The sequence below is a fragment of the Schistosoma mansoni genome (genome assembly GCF_000237925.1).
Source record: "Schistosoma mansoni, WGS project CABG00000000 data, supercontig 0144, strain Puerto Rico, whole genome shotgun sequence".
Lineage (NCBI taxonomy): Eukaryota > Metazoa > Platyhelminthes > Trematoda > Strigeidida > Schistosomatidae > Schistosoma > Schistosoma mansoni.
In genome coordinates, this window is record NW_017386043.1 from 692,244 (window position 1) to 717,640 (window position 25,397).

A 25,397-nucleotide genomic window follows, 5' to 3' on the forward strand; every position below is an offset into this window, starting at 1 on the left:
CGGATCATTACTGAATAATACTACTGGATCTAATCTTCTCCATTTTGCTGTTGGTGCCATCACGTGCAGAGGAATCTTTGTTAACCAAGTGAACTTATTTGTGGTTGTTATCTCAGAAAGCAGCTTACAAGTAACATTCATTTCATAACACTGTTACCATTTTGTTGTTCAATATACCTTTTTATAATTTAACTGTAATTTGTTACCTTTTGCGTTAATCATAGACAAACGCTTAGGTTCTTAGTGTTAATTCTTTTGGTATATTGTTGGTAACGTTGCGAATTGTTATATTTCAACTAAGCTCTTTTGCTGAGGTCCACCACACAAGGCATTTGGATATTAACGATAACCAATGCTTAACATTTAGTAGTGGAACAGACGGAGGTATGATAAATTATTAGATCAAATTGATACTAGCTCATGTTGCTATGATTTACTTAGTGAATGTCTAGCTCATAATACAAATGCTATAGCCATCTGATTTGCTTGTAACATGGAACTAGTAGAGACAGTGTATTCCAACTATGGGCCTTGGTTAAAGCAATATTCATACTGACCACAAGCGTAAGAGAGCCTAACATCTTAAAAAGAGGGAAGGTGGCGTTACTAACCAGCAAACATGATGGTGCGGAGATAATTTCAATCCACCAATGTCTGTAGGGCAGAATAGATTGTTAAATTACGGCTCCCTATGTCAAGTGGTATGTCACGAACCAACGGTATTGTTGTTGATTTATTCATTCAAAATACCTTTTTAAATCGTGTTTAGAAAGCTGAATTAGTTTCACTCTCTATAGAGTAACCCTATTACAAGCAGGCGAGACAAATCGCTAAAAACGAAGCCTGCTCCATACCCTATAAACTCTAAGAACAAAAAAATGGGCTGAAATAGCTTCGGCAATGAAGGGGGACAGCCATTTGTGTATCAGAATACTGTTTTCAGCACTATATTTTATAACTACACATAATCCCATGCTTTCAGCTTCTTTCTGAACCACCTCCATTAATATACTTCCTTATCAACTTGAACTTTGTTTACACTTATTTTTTTTAACATATTAGAATGCTCTTGCTTAATAAGTACCTTAACAACAGAGATATAGACTCAGTATTTATACCTTAACTATCCCTCCATGAACATTGTCTGCTCTGCTTCTCGTCCTTTCTTTTTCTTACACCCTTTTTCAGCCCCCTTGAGATACACCACCGAAAACAGATATGGAGCGGTTGACTTCGTCCTGCACCATTCTTAAAGCCTCAGATATTCCAGACGAATATAAGGTCGACACTTCTAAAAGCATCCAACTTCGCATGTATCTATTCTCGATCATCAGAGGCATGTCGCAACGTCACCTTCATAAAGCGCGCCAACTGCGATGTTGACAGTACGTTTCTTACTAAAAACATCTATACTTATATCTTATAAAACATCAACCCAGCTGAGTAATTTTCTACAGTGAAAATTGTATCTTCTGTAACAATTTGATTTTGCCTGTAAACTGGAATACCTCATGTAACAAACTGTTTTTTGGGAATAAATTGTTATTATTAAGTCAGAATCCTTGGAGAAAGTTTTAGACGACACTAGATAATGAACTTCCTAGTAATGTGCATGACACGGACCACTCGACCCACACATCGAAACTGAGTCGTTAACTATGCTCTAATGATCGCACTTTCATTCCAATTCCTCGTCCTGGTAAGACTGGTAAGCAAACAATAATACAGCATGTTCGAGAAAAATGTCTAAATAATCATAAATGTATCATACATTCATTGCTATTCAAAACTAGCGACGGACCTCGAATGGAATTTCTGTGATAGTTGACCCCACTGTCGCCGTGGCACTACAGTGCCTAAGCGGTACTATGAGTTCATGCTGACTTACATCTTCTCGCGGTTGTAGATATATGCTTTCACTATTGAAAAGATATACCGACGTAACTAACAAACGACAAACACAAGACGCTACTGAATGTAACCGTATCAATCCCCATTAGTATACACAACTCTTCCTATACAATCACAACCTAAAATTACATAGCGACCAGATTATCAACTGTTACGCACACTTCTGTTACTTTTAACAGTAAGGAACAGCAACAGGATAAGTCTTACTTGTATCTCAGGGTTCATTACTTAAGACTACTTGGCTTCGTTCTCTGAAATTTCTTTCAAAACGAAACTAAAATCATTCCTCGCGAAGTCTGTGTAAGACCCCTCTGGAAGTGAGGGCTTAGGTCCAATTTGATTCTCTATTTCAAACTACTCAAAAACCTTACTTATTCCACATGTAATACAGTTCTCTCCCAAGATTCATGTGAATACAACCTTCGAGACGAAATATCCACTGTCAAAGTTAAGAAATGCAGATCAAAAACTCGGGAAAACTTCTTCCTCATCAAGCATGCATTAATATGTAACATTCTTCCTTCTGAAATACTCATGTCAGATAAATTACATAAGTTTGTAAGACTTATTGATCAAGTCCCCACCTGAACAGATCTAGCACAAACGAACACATCCGCGTCCCACACATACATTATAGGCTCTCTACATATATAGACTAAATTGCCTTATTTCCCTACTTTATAGCTGTATTAGATACTTTCCCCTCCCTATTTTTTAATTGAAGTAGACAGGCAACTCACTGGACCTATCAATACTCGGTCGCTAAGAGACGCTCACAATTACCCTAAAAAGTCAAAAGAAACGCACAAGCAACTGCCTACCAGTGGTCTTACATCTAGGGAACCTGTTACCTATTATCCGGTTAGGATAGCACAAAATAACATCAGCACAAATTAAGTGTGAGGTCCTTCTTGTCTATTCTTTACCAGCTTTTTACTCTTCTGTACACTATATTGCCTTGCCATTAATGTTACTTCACCACTCGTTACCTTACCTTATCTGTAACTACTATATTTCTAAACTTTTCCGCCTACTTTGGTGAACAGCTATCCTACATTATACCCTTCTTAATGCCTATACTCTGATTAGCACTAGATACTTCATACTATAGTCAATTAAAGCATTGCATCGAAGCCTTGCCGACAGTCCATAATTTGTATGTTTCTGATAAGCTTGTAAAATGGTACTTATGGAAATAGTGTTTACCAACAGGATGGGAAACGCAGAGCGTTGTGTGAGGTAAGATATATATTCAAAAAGTAAGCTTAAATGAGCTCCTGATCACATTTGACTCCAGCAACAAGAGCCAGTATGAATTTAATCTAATAATTTATCATACATCTGCCTGTTCCACTACTAAATGTTAATCATTGTTTATAGTTCATATTCAAATACCAAGCTGCTCCTCAGTTTCTCTTTTTTCAGAATCTTGCTCTGAGGGCAAAGTTGAGGAACGTCTGACATCTGGAACAAACGTGACGTAGGCGCTTTATCAAGATCATAGTTCGCACCAAGCGCTTCACAATTCTGCTTTACTTATTTACTTACTCCTGTTACTCCTAATGTGGCATAGGCCGCCGACCAGCATTCTCAAGCCCACTCTGTCATGGGCCTTCCTTTTTAGTTCTATCCAACTCTTGTTCATTCTTCTCATGTCTGTCTCCATTTCTCGGCGTAATGTGTATTTTGGTCTTCCTCTTCTCCTTTGACCTTCAGGATTCCATATGAGGGCTTGTCTTGCGATGTTCTCGATGTGTGTCCCATCCACTTCCAGCGCTTCTTCCTGATTTCTTCCTCCGCTGGAATCTGGTTTGTTGTCTCCCACAGTAACTTGTTGCTGATAGTGTCTGGCCAACGGATCCGAAGTATTTTGCGTAAACAACTGTTAATAAACACCTTTATCTTCTGGATGGTGGCTTTCGTAGTTTTCCACGTCTCCGCCCCATACAGTAGAACGGTCTTGACATTTGTATTGAAAATTCTGATTTCGGTGTTACAATTCTTTACAACATCTACAAACTTAAATTTTGCATTGCATAAATACTTAGCACGACCAAAATCCTAAAACAATTTTACCGAGATTGGATCTGGTGTGTAACATGGACGCGATGTCCCTTTGAAAAATATTCCGATGAGAACACATTGTATCTGAACGAATGAACTGCTATCAACTTTTATAGATTATATTTACTAAACAACCCTGCTTGGGATACATGCTCTGAACCAGTAAATGTTGTAACCTGTAGATCATGCCTGTAAAAATGGCGTTTACCTGCCCTTTCAGAAACATATAATTATAATTATAGTTTGCCTTTGCTGGAGAAAGAAAAGTGACACTGGGAAACTCAGGCAAACTTATTTGATCCGGAATATACGTACATGAGTATCTCGGTCTGGTTGACCGTATTAAGAGGCGATCTGCAGAAGTAGAAATCAATGAGCACCGCCCAAACTGTGAAAGAAACCTCGTACTTAAGGGTTTTTAAAATGCAAAAGTTCGGAGAAAAACAATTCCGAAACCACTCCACAGAATTAAAGATGTGCTACATAAATGCTCGCAGCCTAATAAGTGAAATGGAAGGGGCCCAAAACAATGGTTGATATAGAAAAGCCGGATGTCATCGCTGTCTCACAAGCATGGTCAACGTCCTAAGTGTTTGATAGTTAAATCCAGTGGACTGGCTTCTTATCTAGTAGGGCTGACTGACGAGGTAAGGTTATTCTGTACACGAAAATCACCTTAACCTTACGAGCTCTCAAGACAGTGGGATATGTGAGCCGGTGCGCTGCAATCTGAGATGTCATAGTATACCGCAGCCCAGATGATTGCCTTCTAAGCAAACTTAAGTCCTTGTGTAATAGAAGTAAAAGATTTGTGGTAGGCGACTTCAAGGCACCGTGTATAAACTGAGGAAGCAGGGTCATCAACAACATCGTTTGATTGACAATTCTTAGAAACCACAGCTGAACTAGCTTTTGCAGCACATTGGAGATCCCACCAGATAAGAATTGCAAAGCCCCTCGTCTCTCTTGGACTTAGTCTTCACACACAGTAATGAGGTCGGTCAAACGACTCTCCTCCCAACTCTAGGGAGAAGTGATCATGCAGTCATATTATTCAAGTTCATGGCTGAGATAGCCTGTCAAACAGTTGTGCCGGCCCATCGTAACATATGGAAGGCAGAAATGGAGGCTATAAACTCCTCAGCATCTGCTGGAGACTGTATAATTGACTCAGGAGCATCAGTAGAAGAGTCATGGATTCATTTCGGGCAGTTAAATAATGCTGTAACTCAACCATATATCCCCTGGATAGTCCCAAAGAAGAAACACGGCCGACTCTGGATAGGCCGGGATATTCGACGTTTACTAAGACAAAGGAAGAAATGTTGGAACGTTGCCATCAACTTTGGCACAGGAGGTACGATGGGACGCTGTAGGTCGGTAAGAAATAAATGTACAAATAAAATCCGGGAAGCTCAGAGAAACTATGAAATGCAGTTAGCCTAATTTGTAACCAAGCGGCCTAAGAAATTATTCTCATACGTAATTTACGGAACAAGGATGCAGCATTGGATTCACAACTTCATTGAGGAAGGGAGTGGATCTGAAGTGATATAGGATAACCAGGAAAAAGCAGAGGCTATGAAAAACTATTTCGAGGCAGTTTTCACTTAAGAGCCTCTTCTAGACGAAGAACTAGACCCAAATATAAAGTCAACAAACGTCTGCTCAACGTGCGATTCGATCAAAACTATGTACTTAAGGCTTATAGCACCTTTAACACGGAAAGGTCTACCAGACGGGATGAACTACACCCAAAAATCGTGAGCCAAATTGTACAATATATTGCAGCCCCACTAAGTGCGATATTCAATATGTCACTTGACTAAGGGGTGTTACCTAGGGACAGGAGGGGTGCAATCGTCACTCCAATACACAAAACAGGACCAAGACAACTTCCACCGAACTACAGACCTGTCAGCCTCATCAGTGTCGTAGTTAAAATGCTGGGAAGAATGGTCAGAATGACCATGATTACATTTGTGGAAACCAACAACTAGTTAATTAACGAGCAACATGGTTTCAGAAAAGGTTTATCTTACACAACAAACTTCCTTATGGCAAGAGAGCGACCAATAAAGGCTCTAGACGATGGAAAATCAGTGGATGTTGTCTACATAGACTTCAGCAAATAATTTGACAAGGTGCCAACAAATAGACTGCTATTGAAGTTAGAAAATCTTGTCATTGCCAGGCCTTTCCCAAAATGGCCTAGTAGGTTGTGGACAAAAAATAGGAGCGAATTCAAGGTTCTCCGACTGGAGACCAGTACTTAGTGGAATACCTCAAGGTTCTGTCCTAGGTCCTTTACTTTCTATACTGTATGCAAATGATCTTCCAAGTGTGGTCGAGTCACCAAAGTTATTATACGCTCATAATGTAAAAAACTCACGAGAGATAACAGGAGACGCACATGCATAGGCACTTCAGGTAGACTTAAATATTGTGATTAACTGCTCTAAACAGTGGCTGTTGCCTATCAACGCGGCATGCACTTTGAGGATACAAAAGTATATAGGTACGACATGGGGGAAGTGCAAGTACTCATGGTCCGGTCTCACAAGGATATTGGGATGACAGTGAGTCATGATCTTGAGACCATGACCCACTGCTGATAGGTTGCAACTGATGGCTCTAGAACTCTATGGACTTAAAGACGGACATTCTCTAAGTTAGATACTATCATATTCACTAAAGTATGCATAACCTCAGTGTGAACTAAGCTTAAAAACTGCTTTCAGGCTGCAATTACCTGTCTAAAAATTTGATTCGGAAATCCTGGAAAGGATTCAGAGGGAAGCTGCCTGAGCATATCCATAATTCCGGGGTCCACCATACAGAGAGCGGCTTGAAAAGCTAGATCTCTTTACTCTGTCCTATCGCAGATTAAGAGGTGATCTGATTTTGATGTATAGAACACTAAGAAATGATTGTGAACCTAAAATATACTTTTTTTCTTCCCACTAGATCGAGACATCTTAGAGGACGCAGCAGGCGAGTAGAAAAGTCAAGAACGAACAAAATATCTGTGGCATACAGGTATTCAAACCGAGTCATCAATTCTTGGAACCTGTTACCGGAAGCAGTGGTGTCCACATCTTCGATTGACCTGTTCAGGAGAAGACTAGACACTCACAGAAACTTACTAGGAAAGGAATAACAAATGCCGTAGGCCTTCTGTCCTTACTACATAGATCTGAATCTGAGTCTGAATCTGTATCCAGGACTTATTAACCCCCAATTAACTGTCAGGTCCATTAAGATGCCACCAACTGACCAAAATATACAATGGATAATAACGAAGACTTGAAACCATACCGTAGTACCCAGAAAAGAGAGTAAACCAACCAAGTGATTTATATGAGCTTGTCACATAGGTATTGGACATTGAGGTGACCTTATCACAGCCTTGAGCTCATGACTTTTCCAAAGGCTGTTTTCTTCGGAGATTCTCTAACGCAGGTGACATTGGTTTGCCTTTTTATTTCGTCTGTCCTCTAAAGTAGTAATATTACGACTTATATACACACATGTCGAAATTAGTTTAGATATTCATATTACCAATGTCTTGGAACCGTATCGTAACACCAAGTAGGCGTAACCCATAAAGGAGACAATACGCTGAAAAATAAAAGGGAAACGCGCCTAAATGTCTCCTTTTTCGCCTGTCGGATTTTTCACTTTATGTCTCTTATATTCGCCTTTATTTTCAAAACACCACACGACAACCGCGAGACCACAACTTATGGACGACCTTTGAACGAATCTTAAGTGACCTTGAGAAATGTTAGTCAATCAGTAAACAGTCAGCATAGAGTAAAAATATATTATACAAAACCAAATAATTAAAGTGAATACACTTCTCTTATATGGTCCAAAAACTTGACAATGTTAGAAAGAGGTCCAAAGGTTCCAAAATCGTAATGCATAAGGTAAAGGAACTCATCCATATGGCTCCATAATAGTTGGTCTCTGGAGTCATGATAAGGTCATAAAAACCCTCTCAGCCTCGACCACATAGCTTCATCATTGTTTGTTTGTACTCCGGTTGTATAAGTTTATCATTTTTATTGTAGATATCTCCCTACAATACTCATTACTGCACAACCGAAGCTTCAGTAACATCTGCGATTGTTGCAGCCAATGTTACTGGTGCTTTTATTATACAGTCGGCGGCAATTATTATAATATGCCTTAGTCTCAATCTGGATCGAGCGATAAAGGTTCCTATTCTAGCAGACATCTTCAACATTTATTACATCTAAGGACAACATCACGGTAGTCTGCACAAGGTCTATAAGTCATTTATTACTCGTAATTACAAATACAGCAACTTCTCAGTAGTTTCATTTGTTGTAGCCGCTTAATTGTCAAGTGTTCTCTTAAATTCTCTGTGAACCGGATGTACATGAGCATTGTAACACGTGGAATCAGCAGTTAGAGAACAGCAGTACAGATCTGAAAAACAGCACAGCACACAATGTTAAACGAGGACTTCACACCAAGAGAGAACACAGTGGGAATCACGAGCCTCTTTATTTTAAAATCAAAAAGCGCGGTGCGCAAGAGTACAGCGGGAAGAGTCAGTTTACAAAGTAGTCTTATGAGTCATCCTGTAAGCTTAGTGTACATAGGGCTTGCTCTTCTTCCTCTAAAGAGTTTATGTTTGGTCGCCCTGCAATAGAAAGAAAATAGAATGCATTAGTATATCATACATAGCAATTTCAACTCCGTTACAGCATCAGGTACTGAAATAGGCGCCGTGACCTTGAAACCCCCCAAATGCTGCTGATTGGCTCGTCCATAAGTTATAGTCCCTACAATCACAACTGCAATCGACGTTAAAAGTGTTACGTGTTTAGAGAAATGTCATATTGTACAGCATTTAGTAGTTGAGAAATGCTAGAGCATCGATCGTTATGTGTTTTAACTGTAATCGCCAAGTCCCATTGTAGTTTTAAAAGACCTACAAAAGAAAAAACAAGTTGTGTTAATAATTAGGCACGTGTACTTAATTACAAGTGCGTTTAAAACTAAATAGGCTTCCTCAACTCGTAGTCACAGAGTTTCCCATGCAAGTTAGAAAATAATTGTATATTTAGAAAAATGTCCATTAAAATCGAAGCAAAACATGAAAAAATATTCCATTGATTATACCTTTATGTAACGCCTGTAAGACTATTGAGAAGCAAAGTAACCTTCTTGTGAATTCTGAAATCTAATGAACACAAAATGTTACAACGATATCTAACTGCTATTGTTTGTTTAAGCAACCATCCACGTGAAATTTTACCTACGGTTATGTTCGTTGGACGTAATCCCATCCGACTGGTCACAATCTCTGATTGTCCCAATATATAAGAAGGGACCAAAATCATCCTACAATAACCATAGAGGGATTAGTTTGACTAACATAGCACCTAAAATACTGGCCTCAACAATCATCAGGCGCCTAAGACTCGTGAACTGCAAACACGAGAAAATCAGGCTGGCTTCAGACCTGGTCGTGGCTGCATCGACCACATATTCACTATTCGTCAGGTTTTAGAGCACAGACATGTTTATCGGCGTCCAACAATGATAGTTTTTCTTAACTTGAAAGCAGCATTTGACTCTGTAGACCGAGAGGTTCTGTGGCAGTGTCTGTCATTGAAAGGTGTACCTCAGAAGTACATAAACCTTGTGAAGGCTCTTTACTCGAACACTACCAGTCGAGTAAGAGCTTATGGCGAACTGTCATCTGATTTTACAACCTCAAGTGGTGTCCGACAAGATTGTCCACTGTCCCCATTTTTGTTTAACTTCATTATGGACCTATTGCTGGAAATAACACTCTCATCGACTGAATTTTCAGGAATTGATCTCCTACCAGGGGCTCCACTAAGCGACTTAGAATGCGCAGATGACATAGTCCTGTTTGGTGAAGACACTGGCAAAATGCAGAGTCTTCTGTTAGAACTCAGTAATAATGCCAGGATGTTTGGGATGCGTTTCTCCCCATCCAAATGTAAATTGTTACTCTAGGACTGGCCTGCGTCAACACCTGAACTAAGGATAGGGAGTGAAGTAGTCGAACGCGTCGACAACTTCACTTATCTTGGAAGTCTGATCAGCCCTAATGGGTTGGTGTCTGACGAAATCTCATCACGGATTCAAAAAGCCCGTTTGGCTTTTGCCAACTTACGTCACCTATGGCGAAGACGAGATATCCGTCTATCAATTAAGGGACGAGTATACTGCGCAGCAGTTCACTCTGTTCTACTTTACGGCTGTGAAAAATGGTCATTAAGAGTGGAAGATACTCGTAAGTTACTAGTATTTGATCACAGATGCCTTAGAAATATTGCTCGCATCTGCTGGGATCACCGGGTAAGTAATAGTGAGGTTAGATACAGGGTATTAGGGAATGATGGTAAATCAGTTGATGATGTTGTAAATCTTCATCGACTGAGATGGTCGTGCCACGTGTTACGTACGTCTGAACACCGATTACCATGACGCGCAATGCTCGCTAGTATTAAGGATGTTTGGAAGAGAGTTAGGGGCGGCCAAACCGAAACGTGGCATCAGTGCTTGAAGTCACTAACTTCTAGTCTGAAACATGTTGGCAGATGCAGACTACTTGGTTGGGGTTCGCGTGACTATCGTAACCAATGGTTAGAGACTCTGTGACATGGCTCAGAATCGATCACGATAGCGTAGGTGTATACACTCGTTATCTTCCCTTAAACCTTGAGATTAAAATTGCTTCATAACTTTCTTCCTTCCTGTACTATATCCTTATATACAACCTTTCTTTTATAAATTACAACGACTAAATTAACTACTTCTGACTCCGGTGTTCATCTTGTTGTGCTAACGAGGTATGGCAACTTGGACCGATGCATAAATGTGCCTGATCCTACGTTGTAGCTGACTGACTGACTATGTTCGTTAACACGGCTATTTCAAAATAACCTTTGGTTTACAATATCGTTTTACAAAAACTGAGTATTTGATGTAACTCCAGATGACGATAGCAACATAGTCTTTCGGTAAATAGACTCAGTCATAAATAGGACTGATTATTTGAGAAAACACTTTGAAAACCTTGGTTTTGTTGTTTGCCATACCAATAATAATCTGTGGGTTTCAGGTCTATCTAATGAGTTTTATTTATTTATTTAATCACATATATATTGGTACAAAGGGCACCGGATACATATGCGCCACACAAAATAATGAGAATGGGAGAAGGAAGATGTGTATATATAAAAGAAGGAAAAAAAGAAAAGGAGAAGAGTAATGATGGGGGAAACTGAAATGTACAACCAGAAGAGCTCAGTTAGGAAAGTTATAGCCATTCTTTATGAAGAAAGTAGAAGAAGGTTACAGCAGGATCGCCACTGGCTTCTATTCTCAGCCATATCTGATAACGTCTCTAGCCACTGTGTTGCACCATCTCTCGGACCCCAGCCAGGGAGTCGTGAAGGACCAACAGAAGCTAGCCCTTTGCAGCTTTCTTTCATACCACGACACCATGCCATACACTGACCTCCTCTCTGCTTTTTCCAAACAGTCCCAGAGTTGGCAAATAATGCACGACGTGGAATTCTCTAAGACGACATTCGTAAAACATGTCCAAGCCACCGCAGTCGGTGTTTCAAGATGGTGACACCAATTGGATCGTCGTCTCTGCGCCCGAACACACGATGCCGAACCTCTGCATTACTAACATGGTGTTGCCACTGAATGTCAGCAATCCTTCGGAGACAACGATGATCGAACACAGAGAGACGTCTAACATCCTCAACTCGGAGAGGCCAGGTTTCACAAGCATAGAGCAAAACTGCTCTCACCGACGCGTTGTAGATCCGACCTTTTACAGTCAGACTAACACCACGAAGGCGCCAAAGATGGCCCAGATTGGCATAAGCCGCTCTGGCTTTCATTATACGTGCATCGATCTCATCACTCACGCCACCACCAGCACTTATGTAGCTACCTAGATACGCGAACTTCTCAACTACTTCAATCTGCTCACCATCTAGGGTGAGTACAAGATGAGAACCCTGCCAGTCTTGTAGGAGTACCTTGCACTTGGAGGGTGCAAAGCACATGCCATACCTGCGGACACTGATTGCCAACTGATTGCATGCTTTGGGCATTATCGCACAGTAAGACAATATCATCCGCATACTCAAGGTCGAGAAGTCGTTCTCCAGGCAGCAGATCCACACTGCCATCACTTACATCCATCAGAGCTGTTTCCAGAATGTAATCGATGGCAAAGTTGAAGAGGAATGGTGAGATTGGGCAACCCTGTCTAACCCCACTGCTTGAATGGAACAATGGAGAAAGGTGGTTGTATGTCCTCACTCTGCCTGAGGTGTTTGTATATAGGGTATATATATATAAGATGTTAATAAACTTCTTAGGCACACCCTTCTTCAATAGACAATCCCAGAGAACAGACCTGTCCAACGAATCGAAGGCAGCCCTGATATCAAGAAACACTACGATTGTTGGCCTGTGATAAGTATGACGGTGTTCTAACATTTGGCGGAGGGTGAAGATGTGATCAATGCATCCTCGACCAGAACGAAAACCAGCCTGCTCCTCGCGAGTCAATTGTTCTCGGGTTTTAAACAACCTACGAAGAATGATAGAAGTCAATAGTTTGGACGCAATCGGAAGTAGACTTATCCCCCGATAGTTATTACAGGAACAACGTGAACCCTTTTTAAAGATAGGGACGACTATCGACTCATTCCATGATGTTGGAACACTTGCTCCCAAACCTTTGCAAACAACACAGTCAATTCCCTAGTCAGAAAGTCACCACCATCTTTAAAAAGAGCCGGAGGTAAGTCATCTGGGCCCGGTGATTTGTAACGTTTCAAGAGTTAGAGTTCCTTGCGGACTTCCGCCTCGTTTGGTGGATCGGTCGTCACCGGCCATGGGGGGCAGGACAAACTGGTTGATGTTGCCGGAGCAGCAGGCCAGTTGAACTGTCCTTCAAAGAATTCTGCCCATCGTCCAAGATGTCGATGGATGTTAGTGATTGGCATCACGTCATCCTCACAGATTGTTTCACTCACACCAGACTTCTTGCTGCCAGTGGCTCGGATGAGTTGGAAGAGCTTCCGGCAGTTACCAGATGCAGCTGCTGCTTCCATCTCATTAGCACGCTCCGACCACCAGGCTTCTCGGTCCTTACACAAGTTTTGCTCAATGTCATTACGTAACAGCCTTCGTTTGTGGTCAAACTTCCGGTCACCCGGAGTAGACCGACGGGCTTCGATGAGTTGTAAGGAGCCTGAAGAAACTCAGTGCTTATAAGCGGGACGTTTCGCGAAGCCGCAAGCGACTTTACTCGCAATTTTCATGGCGTCATGCAATTGCAACCAATGCTCATCTATACTTTTCGGTGGGATGGTAACTAGCCTAGAAGCTAGCTCCGCTCGATACTTACTTGCAACAAAAGTTGCAACCAACTTACTAACATCAATTCGTTGGCCACTGAAAAGTAAGGTAAGATTGGTGCAGACCAGGAAATGATCAGAGTCCAGATAGATACTCCAAAAGGAGCGGCAGTCTTGTACACAACCACGTCAGCGGTAGCTGATCGCGATGTGATCAATCTGAGCCCAGGCTTGAGATGCAGAGGAAGGACGCCAGGTGGCACATCAGCGATGACTATGCCAGAAGTTATTGCTAATCAGAAACAGGTTGTGATCTGTTCACAGTTGCAGTAGATGGTCCCCGTTACCTGACCTGCGACCAACAAGTTCCCATCGGTCACCTAGACGACTCTCTTCTGTGCCTAGACGCCCAACCTAAGCATTCAAGTCCCAGGCTAGTACTACAATATCTGTCGAACGCACTTTCTGGAGAAGAACAGTTAATTGGTGGTAGAATTCATCCTTGATTGCATCCGGGCTGCAATCTGTTGGGGCATAGGCGGAGATGATAAAAAGACATCGTTTCTCACGCCGATTTCTTCTCACTTTGATGGAACTTTCTAATCTAACAGCACATAACCGACTGCTAATGGGGATCCAATCGATTAGTGCTGTCTCAGCTCCAGAGCTTAATGCGACACCGACGCCAACTAAACCAGACGAAGATGCCACAGGGTTCCCAGATAAACACACGTAAAACAAGCCTTTGGAAGCGAAATACATTATCGCTTAAATTATTTCCTTTACAAGCAATCGAATCACTTCCTTATCAGTTTTGCAGAACAAAATGAGTTTTATTGCGGTTCCTAAACCATTTGCGACAGTTTGCTTTAAAGTTGTTTAGAGTACAGTTGTGGTGTATGCTACTTATATCTGTCAACATAAGTTGTATATGACACCAACCACAAGTGGAATGCCTGGCAGCAAAAGGTTGAAAAGATCGAAATGAAGAGAACAGGAATGAAGGAACGATGAAGTTTATGAGTGACAATTAATGGGAGATGTGCAAATAAAGTATTTAATGTAAGGTTTTCATATTTTACGAAGAAATTCTGTAATTTGTCTTAAAAAATAGATGGGCTTTGCCCACCTGACTTCTCGTTCACTAAACAACGTTTTAAAACTCCAGCTTTTATGTTACTGCAACGTGATATAATACTCTTTAAGCAAATTTATAATGTAGGTCAAATGATAACAAAGTGATTTGCATTGGAGAAAGAAAATTAGTTTACAACAAAACACCGTAAACGCTCCGCAAACAAGTGTTCAAAATAAAAATTGAAACATTTCTCTTCTCGATATCGTGGAGTTTCAATCGCAACGTGTTTTTGTTGCCTTGGATACGCCACCCAATGTTTGTTGTAGGCGATAAGTTGTTTTATCTAATAACTCTTTCTTCTTGTGTTCATTTTATTTCAGTTTGGTTGGACCCATGAAGGCGGCTGGCTATCGATCCTGGCATCAACTTTTGTCAGGTACGTTGTGTATATTTAATCACTGACTTTTGTCCTTACAGTCCTAATATGCAATTATATTCAGCAACTATAAGGAAATCGACTGTGGGTTATCTCGAGCGGCAGTCGTTTAAATATCGCTTGTGGTCATCACAATTTTTTGTCGATTTGCAAGCTAACCTCGGTAATTTCGTAGGGACCGTCAAATAGTACACGTTCGTTTGCAATATCGTGTCTGCAATTTTTTAGTAGAGTTTAGGTTGATTTCTCATCAACTGAATTGTCATATTGAATAGTAGATTAGTTGAAAATCCTACGACCACAAATTCTTTTGAATTAAAAAAGCCAAGTATACTCGAAGTTAGTTACAGTGGTGCAGGTGTATACATCATTTATCCTTCAAATCTGAAACCTCGTACTTCATACTCCATGAATTTTCTTTTTCTCACTCGTTAACACCAAGTTTTATTTATTTATTTGAACACATAAATATTGGTACAAGGAAGCACCAGATACATATGCGCCACACAAATCTCATTTCATTTGTGTGAGGGCTGTGATACTGCCCGGGTGCCCAAACCGAAGCAGATGGTTTACTTAGGGGGCTACACCCAGAGCCTCTAACCTAAACATCTGATCCACAAGGCAGTGAAGCATCGTAAGGAGATGCAGTCCCATGGTAGCCGGCGACCAACGATTGATTCATACGCTATTTGTTCCCTCAGGGTACTGGAGCCCATGTGCACCATTAGTTTGGAATCAGGATTTTCCAACTCCCCTAAGTGGACTTTCTGTGTCCACCAACCCGGTTATAGCGCCGGACATTCGCTTTTCGTCCTCTCAATTTCGTAAACAACAGTAATGCCACGAGAAGGCAGTGAGTAGGACTTCCCTGGCGGAGGCAATATATTCGCGTGGCCATGTGAGAGCATTTCGAGAGGGAGAGCGGACTCTCCCTACTCTCGGCCGTACCAGGGAATTTGGGGGCCCGAAATCAAATGTCTTCCACTTATATTGTTTTTTACACACTCATATGCAAGTCCCTTTACTTGGATATATATTTTTTGTAATTGAATTAAAAGTTGGTTAAACAACCGACCATTTAAATGGAGTTGTTCTGTATGCTAAGATGTGTTTCTCCATTTTCAACAGTACTTAGCCTAGGTGTTTAATATTTAAATACAAAATGAGTGGTAAAGTGTTTTTGACTGATAGACTGTATAATACCAAAGATAATATCCTCGATTATGTGAAACAATACCTATGTGAATAAAGGACTAGATTTAAAACCATTAGATTCCAGGTTCGTACTACGTCCTATCTACTTTGAGTTGATCAGATGGGTAGTCTGTCTCTTTACCAACAAAGCATCGTGAATTATTACTATCATATTTATATCATTAATGTGAAAACTCGTGATGTTTATTTTGTGGTTATAAAATAAATAAACCGAAGTCAAACATCCAATTTACGTCACTTAAATTAAAAATACGTAGTTCTAAATTTTAGGTAGGTACATAGATCTAGCTCAGTGACCACGTAGATATCCGTCTATCGCAATATAAATTAAAAATAATTTGCAAGATTTAATGCTTGGAATTAATTAAAACGTCTGAATCCAGTGGTCAAAACTTAAATACTTACATCATTTTAAATCGCATCAAACAGGGATGTGAAAAGTCAAATCCAAGGACAATAAATTAGCAGATCCTAGTTAGAAATGTTTTCTTCAGAAATCCCTTATCACTCAAAATAGGGGTTGTGTGGACTAGTTTTGATAAAGAATTTATTATGAGGAAGTAAATTAAATCAGTCAGTAACACTTAAATGATGCCGATAACTACTTCTTAACTAAATTTCTTATTGATTTCAGGAAGATAGATATTGTTGGAAGAGGTTATTCTGGTTATAACACTCGTTTGTGCAAACCGTTACTTCCAATCCTCTATCCGAATAAGGACTCACTAAAGGATTGTAAATTCTTCACTATTTTTCTCGGAGCTAATGATGCTTGTGTAACTCCACAACAGCATGTACCAGTTGAAGAATACAAAAGTAATCTAAGCTGGATGATTGATTATATTCATGTATGTTTTATGAGGTATAATGAAGAATTGTGAAAGTGATTCCTATTATATTTTTTATTTGTGTGAAACCTATGAAATAGGCTTCTATAAACGGTTTTTTTTATTATTAATTGGGTGGAAAAAACGTTAATCGATAGACTGTATGTTTGACCGAGTGATGGCTGCTCACGAGATCAAATAATTGATTTAAGTTTTCAAATGACTTAAGGTCGGAAACAAGCCAAAACAATAGATTTTCTATATAATAAAATGTTTATATGCAAAATCTTAGCACAAAAATAACATGATAAAATATCATAAGCGATTGGAAGTCAGTTTGCACATCACCCACCTTCAAATAGCATGTCAGATAAGCGGACTATCGGTAACCTTTTCTCTTATAGGAAATAAATATCAGTCTAAACGATTGATAAATTGTACACAAGTCGCAAACAAGAAACAAAAAGTAGGCGTTCAAGGAGGAATTTCACTGGATCGGAAGTTTTTAGTCATGAGACATGCTAAAATCCGGAGAGTTGAGGAAAGACGTCACCCTTCTTTTGACAATATTTTGCATTTTAACACTAAACCTTCACCTAATACATCAAAATAAGTCAGTCCTCATGTTGCTTATTCAAACACAAACATTGATACGGAGAAGCACCAATATATATATATATATATATATATATATATATAACAAAAGGTTTCTTAACACAGAACCAAGACCCTTTTCTTTTGATTTCAACTTACATTCCAGCTTAACATCAAAACAAGAAGTGTTGCAACTTTGAGAGAAGAGTAAATGTTCTCAATTTCAAACGTCTCTAAAACAGTAAATCACTGAATGTTGTTTTGCCAAGTGTAATTATTAGTTGTCACTAACTTTTGTCCTCTAATCTGTCACTCAATTGATCTTTTTCCATTAATAGAAATTGGACGTGCCTATGGATCACATTTCACTAATCAGTTTACCTCCTATTGATGAGAATAAATGGGGTGCTATTGAAATAGCTAAAGGTGACTCGGAAATTTAGTTTTTTTTATTATATATATGTATAAAGAGCATAGGTTAAATTAAAAATGCTTCGTAAAACGGTCATCAGAGCAGAGATAACGGATTGTATACACGAAAAGTCATAAAGAACACTTATCTTAAACTTCTGTGTCTGTACCCATTTATTTAGTACCTCTTTCTACTGAATTTTAATCAAATTTACGTTAAAAGTCATTTGTACAAGGAATTTGTACTTGTTTTTTTAGGAAGGGCAATTACACGTAAACTAGATACTTGTGCGACCTATGCAGTTGCATGTCAAGAGGTTGCCAACGTCAATAAAGTTGGTTTTGTGAATTTATATGAAGCTATGTTAATGCAAAAGGTAAGCTCCTTTTCTAATAAATTCGATAATTTTGAAGGATGGAAGCATAAATCTTTGCGTACAAAATTTATAAGAAACTTCCGCAAATAGGATATATCACCATTTTCCCAAATATGTTTCTATTTAGTTGTGTATCAGTGAACTGAAAAGCTACTCTGTGAGAACTTCCGGAATATTGGGCGATTGTGTCTGGACTACTTATGTTTACTAATCGAAGGCTACTAGTTGATTTTTGACGGCTCGTCCTACTACTATTCGTTCTTCTTTACGAAAAAGCAGACAGCTAATAAGTGATGGTAGGTTACAAGGGCTAAGGTGTTCGACAAAATACATTACATAAGTAAAGTATTCTAGAACTCGCTCGAGGAATTTATCCTAACGACTTAACTGAATTACAGCAGACTGGATTAAGTATATAAGTGACGTGTCTTTTGATGACAAAATTCAAGGTTCACTAATGAAAGTACTCATCATTCAAGAAATCATTTGCGTTAGTGTTATTCTTAACTATTAAAATGGTTTTTAATTCCCTATTTGTCTATTTTTAGTGATACATGCTCACCCAAAATAGAAGACAACTTGTAAAGTCATTTAAAAATTTAGGTAGTAATCAGGTTCCAAGTCGTTAAGTGTTATAAGTCATCATTCTTAACTTTTGGTGCTTAGATCAATGGCTTTTGCGAGTTCATTCGAAAGTAAAACCTTTTTCATTTGTCTAGATATCAGCAAGTGTTTAACTTCGGTTATTCACACAATAAATTCATTCAAAGATACCATTTTTATAATGTTATTTAGTTGTAAATAAAACTCTTCAAAAATTACATGGGTCTTTTCCTTTTCAGAATTGGGAATCTTTTCTTTCAGACGGTTTACACTTTTCTAGAAAAGGATCTGAGTTTTTGGCGAGGATTTTAGAAGAATTACTTATGGATAAATTAGGTGACTTAAAGTGGTGGTTTCCGGATTGGAAAGTTATAAACCCGAACGACCCAGTGGAGTTTATCAATCACTATCTTCAGTCCCAAATCTGATGTTTTCTGAGATTAAAGACTTCTATGTGACTTCACTGACTATACTTTCTTAGATACATTGTATTTGTTTCAGCTGACTTTATTTGTTACTTCTTATGTAAAGAGTTTAAACTTATTTGAAATATAGATATATGTAAACTTGAATGTTCTATTACGATTACGAATATGGTTTCTGTCCCTACTACTCTAAGATTTGCCCTGACAATTTCATGTCGCTGTGTGGCAACTTGAACCGATGTAAACATCCCAAGCTCTACGTTGTATAAGACTAACGAACATGCTCTACATATCCCCAACCACCACATTTGTTGACGTACAATGCTGGCTGTAGTAAGAGTACGTTAAAAGAAGGGTAGGAGTAGCCAAACCATGATGTAATATCAGTTCATGAAACAATGAACCGCCAGCCTAAGCCGTGTTAGGTGCATATTACCTGGTTGATGTCCGTACGATAACAACGATTAGTGATTGAAGACATTGGGCGATATTTCCCAAATGCATTCACTCTTTTATCTTTTCTTAGTTCTTCAGTTCCTAAAGTCCTTTACAAATACATTCTCACTCCTTAATGAACCATTTCTTTCGATAACTACTCTCTCTCACACAACTATTGATACTGGTACTTCATTGGCATTCATCTTTTTAATTTAATATGGCTATGCCGATGTTTTATGAGAACTTACTGTTGCAACTTTAACCCGGCTAATTATCACGTAACCTATTCGCCAATCGGAATACGACTCACATAATCTTAGCACTGTGCTAAACCAATGACGTGTCGACCGGTATGAGCAGCCCAGCGTCCTTTTTCCTCCTAGCCCTGACAGTTGAGTCAAAAACACCAATACCAGCTTCTACTATACGAATCATTTATTTCAAACATACCTGGTTTATATGTAAGCCAAACAGACCATAAAATAAGGAATACCATACGTACAAGATCAAGCCAAGAAGTGGCTGTGATTGTGGGAGACGGTAATTAATAATTTGAGTATAATTTAAGAATAGTAAATCTTATCATAAGTCTATAGGTCAAAATAAAGTTTATAATAAGAGGAATATAGATATACATAATCTAGTTACTAAGTAGTTTTACAAAAAGAATGTATAATATTGGCCCATTAATAGTTCTCAGGAGTTACCAATAATTTAATCTTCACTAGGATATAACACCTATGCAGACCCACATTTGTGCCAGGGTTTATGTTGAATATGACCGATTGTTAATCCAATTTTTTATCATAATTATGTGGTCCGTAAAGAAGATTCCTACTACCTGTCGGCCATGTGAATGTTGATGTATTATAAACTATGCCTAGTGTTTAGGAACTCAGTCATATGCAGAGTAGAACGTAACACATATTTGCATCGATTCGAGCTGGCACACCACAACAGCACAGCGAAATGCTAGCGAAGTCGAAGTAGCAAGAGTATCAGCGTTAGTAGTAAAGACAAGGCTTAGATGACATGATCTGAGAATATATGGGTTTTTGGAATATAAAAAGACACGATAATTTCGAGATCATGAATCTAAGGGAAGACAGTGAAAGTACCTGGGCCATTGTGATATATTTTGAACCGCGTTACCCAATGTCTCCAATCACTGATCCCATTTATCGTACGGACTCTAACCAGGTAGTCTGCACCTACCAACATGGCTCGGACCAACGGTCAATAACTTTATGGACTAATGTTAGGTCTTAGTTTGACCACCCTTAGCTTTTTTTCAGCGTACTCTTACACCAGACATTGCCGGTCGAGATAGGCAGTGGCTGGACATAACACATACTCCAACCACCCCAGTCGATGAAGCTTCAATATTTCATCAACTAGTTTGTTATCTTTCCTTAGTATTCTACATCTAGCATTGCTCACTCAGTGGACCCGAAGCACACGAGCAATGGCTTCGGAGATACCTGTGACTGAACACTAGTAATTTAAAAATATCCTTTATCCTTAATAACCACAGTAAATGACTACAATCCTTTTGTGATAACCATAGAAGAATGAGTTTGGAAATCAGTTGTCGGAGTTGATCTAATCGACCAGAAGTATACATCGCGGAAGTAGGTAGAATCAAACATAACAAAGGACTCAGGTGGCAGCAAAACTTTGTGGTAGTAGGTACTAACCAAGTTTATTTCTTAGTTTCAGTCAGTCTCAACGTAGAACCTGGTACGTATGTACATCGGTTCAAGTTGCCATACCCTGTTAGATACGACTCAAGAAAATACGTTAGTGTAACAAAACATGAAAAAACTTATGGGGGATTCAGAAGCTTGGAATTTGAGAGAAGACAGAGAATGGATGCACTCGAGTCGTTGCAAACGATTTTGAGCCACGTCATCCAAAGTCTAACCATTGGTTACGATAATCATGCGGACCTCAATCAGGCAGTCTACACCTATCAACATGGCTAAGTCCAACTATCGGTGACTTCATGGACTGATGCTATGTCTCTGTTTGACCGCCCCTAGCTTTCTTCCAGCCTACCCCTAAACCAGAATACATCCCACGTCCACATAGGCTGTGGTTGGGCATACGTAACACGTGTTCCAACTGTCTTAGTTGATGAAGAATTGCCATCATTAACTAGTATCCTACCCCTTACCTCAGCATTGCTCACTCGGTGGTCCCAAAATACACGAACAGTACTTGTAGGACACGTATGATCGAATACTAGTGATCTACGAATATCCTCTATTCCTAATAGTCATGTTTTGCACTCGTAAAGTAGAATGGAGAGAACTGCTGTGTAGTGAACTTATCCTTTGATTGGCATATCATACCTACAACACAAGTGAAGTTGGTAAAAGCCAATTGAGCCTTCTGAGTCCATGCCGAGATCTCGTCAGACTCTCAAGATAAGTGAAGCGGTCGATACACTTAACCACTTCACTCTTTATCGTTAATTCAGGTGCTTTTTCATTTGAAGGGAGGGAACCGCATTCAGAACATGCTCGTGTTGTTGGTTGAGGTGATCAGAACTCTGCATGTTTTCGACGTCTTCACCAAACAGAACTATATCATCTGCCTATTCTAAGTGAACAAGTGAATATCCTAGTACAAGATCAACTCCTAAGAAATCAGACGATGAGTGTTACCTCTAAAAGCATGTCTATAACAAAGTTAAACAAAAACATGGAAAGCAGACAACCCTGAAGAACACGACTTGAAGTAGCCAATCCCAATGAAGGTTCGCCATAAGCTCTGACTCGACCAGAAATGTTCGAGTAGAGAACCTATACAAGGTTTATATACTTTGGTACGCCTTTCGATGACAGACACTCACAGAACCTCAAGGTCAACGGAGTTGGATGCCGTCTTAAGACCAAGGAATACAACTATAATAGGATGTAAAAAAGTATGTCTATGTTCCACAACCTGTCGAAGGGTAAATTTTGGTCTACACATCCAGGTCAGAAGCTAGCCTGGTCTTCCGTTTGGTTTTCACGAGCTCTAGTTAGACGTCGAAGTATTATTGAGGCTAAATTTTTAGACACTATATTAGTTAAACTGATTCTTCTGTGATTGTCACAGAGGATTCTTGTCCTTTTTCATAAACTGGGACGACCAGCAATCGAGACCACTCAGACGGGATTACGTCCAGTTCCCAGATTTTAGCTAAGTTCTCAATTGATCTAACTGCTAGGACTGGACCGCCATCCTTAAAAATCTCAGACGTCAGCTCATTAGGCCCTGTTGCTTTCCCTTGCTGTAGATTAGTTATAGCCTTTTCAACCTCAATAAGAGTTGGAGGACTTACATCAGGTTGTTTGGAGATAGTGGGTAACTGAAATGTGTCTGAAGGCCAGCTGAACTGTTCCCCAAAGTGTTTCGCTCATCAACCCAATCTCTTGGATTGGGAGTGAATAATAGTCCCATCTTTTTCTAGGATAGTTTCGCTGACAGATGGATCTTTAATACCTGTTCCCTTGATTGGCCTAATGTTATAACGCTAGGGTTTCCTGTTATAACGGTCCTTTTACTTTTTACACGTATGTGGGACGTTAATTTACCTTAGACGAATATCTACACTAGATTCCCTCCTAGTGTCTATTCTATAGGACTTCAATACAACTCAGATCAAGAACACGAGATTAGCCTGACTAGAACGTCAATATATCCGACACAATCCAACAACAAAGAACAATTGATCAATAATAATCATAAGTAATAAAGATAGGGGAATATATAACATATCTAACACCTGCCACACTATCTACATGTCTGACTAAGCAAAACAACCAATCATTATCTTTCTCGCCCACATATCACCTGGGCAGTTGTCTACTATTACCTATCGCTCCTGCCCTTTCCATTTCTTCTGCTTTTGCTACTCACCACTACTCACGATCATTACGTAGGCTTTTTATTAGCCTACGTCTAAGCTGCCTCTGGTTGTAATCATGTTCGGAGCTAGACAGGTTGAGTTTCCGAGCATCTGTCAGTTCATAGGCGCCGCTGAAATCCACTAGTTTTTCCGAACCTTTCGGTGTAAGTTTCCAAGAGGTATCACTGCTGTTCTCATAAATTTTTGGACACCATTCCAAGCTGCCTCAAGGTAGATATAACCTTCACGGTTGACTAACTTTTCTAGTCGTTCCTGAAATATATCCTTAACTTTCTCGTCATTAAGTTGGACTCTAAGGGGTTTGCTTGCTGTGACTTTTATACATCCAGAAAGACAAACAAATACGTGCCCGAACTAGAGCATGACCTAAGTCTAAAGAGGTGCTTCAATATGAGCAACAGCCTTCTATCGAGTCCCCTCAACGATGCCTAATGGTAATGTGGTCTATTTGAGTCCATTGATGAGTCGATTGTGGAGGTCGCCACGTCAGACGAATTTTCTCCTTATGTTTAAAGTTGATGTTTGCCAGAAATAGACGGTTATCTGAGCGCAGTCGCAACAGACGGTCACCATTATCTGTTCGCTGAGGTGCAACACCGTAAGATCCACCTAAGTGCCTTTCCGTTTGGTATATTTTACCTACTTAAGCATCAAAATCACCCGCCACTATTACTAAATCACAGCGTTTAGTTTTTTGAAGGATGTTGAATAGCTTCTTATAAGATTCATCTTCTGAGCTGCAATCAGTGGGAGCGTAGGCAGAAACGACGAAAAGGCGACGGCGTGTGTCCCTATCTTTTCGAGTACTTAGGGTCCCGTTTAGTCGTACAGTGCACAAGAGATTGTCTATTAGGATCCAGTCTAATAGAGAACGTTTTGCTTTTGAACTTAATGCTATACCTATACTAGCAAAGTCATCTCCAGATACTCGAAGGGTAAGTCGTTCCGGTCTTTTATATTGACAAGGTGAGGCCAAATGAATGACTGTGCTGGGATCCTGTAAGCACGTTTCAGAGACGCAGCATACATCGATGACGCAATGTTCAAGAGTCCTAACTAGAGAAGCCTATTGTCCTATCTGATACAACGTTCGTAAATTAAATGCTCCAACATGTAATAATAAATATGTTTTTGTTATATCCCAATTAGCAGAAAATTTGCATTTCTGACGTTTCGTGACTTGGTGTAAGCCACTTCTTCAGAGCAAATAAATAACCGAAATTAAATTAACATAAGTTTAAATAGTATGTTTCCTTTGTACTATTTAAACTGAGACCTACTGCTGCTGAGGCTGATGCTACACTGGTCGTTTTCTCCTGCATTTGTTGTTGCGTGTGTGATAGAAGAGCCAGATCATCTGCGAAGTCTAAATCGTCAAGCTGCATCCTGCCTGTCCACTGTATCCCGTGCTTTCCTCCAGATGTTGACGTCTTCATAATCCAGTCGATCACCAGGAGAAAGAGAAAGGGTGAGAGTAAGCAGCCTTGTCTAACACCGGTCTTTACTTCAAACGAGTCGGTGAGTTGTCCTCCGTGGACGATTTGGCAGTTTAGCCCATCATAGGAGTTCCGTATGATATTGACTATCTTCTCAGGCACGCCGTAGTGTCGAAGAAGCCTCCATAGTGTCGTCCTGTCCACGCTATCAAATGCCTTCTCGTAGTCAATGAAGTTGATGTAGAGTGATGAATTG

General features: G+C 39.7%; 1 protein-coding gene across 1 annotated transcript; it reads left to right on the top strand.

The window, feature by feature from the left end:
- The first annotated feature begins 7,345 nt into the window (after nt 1–7,345).
- On the top strand, nt 7,346–19,493 carry Smp_162380 (Isoamyl acetate-hydrolyzing esterase 1). The gene is made up of 6 exons (XM_018799697.1): nt 7,346–7,437; nt 14,838–14,893; nt 16,746–16,959; nt 17,871–17,958; nt 18,202–18,320; nt 19,163–19,493. Exons 1-6 carry the CDS (start codon nt 7,393–7,395, stop codon nt 19,349–19,351), a joined length of 711 nt encoding a protein of 236 aa, XP_018646596.1. The 5' UTR covers nt 7,346–7,392; the 3' UTR covers nt 19,352–19,493.
- The last annotated feature ends 5,904 nt before the right edge of the window (nt 19,494–25,397 follow it).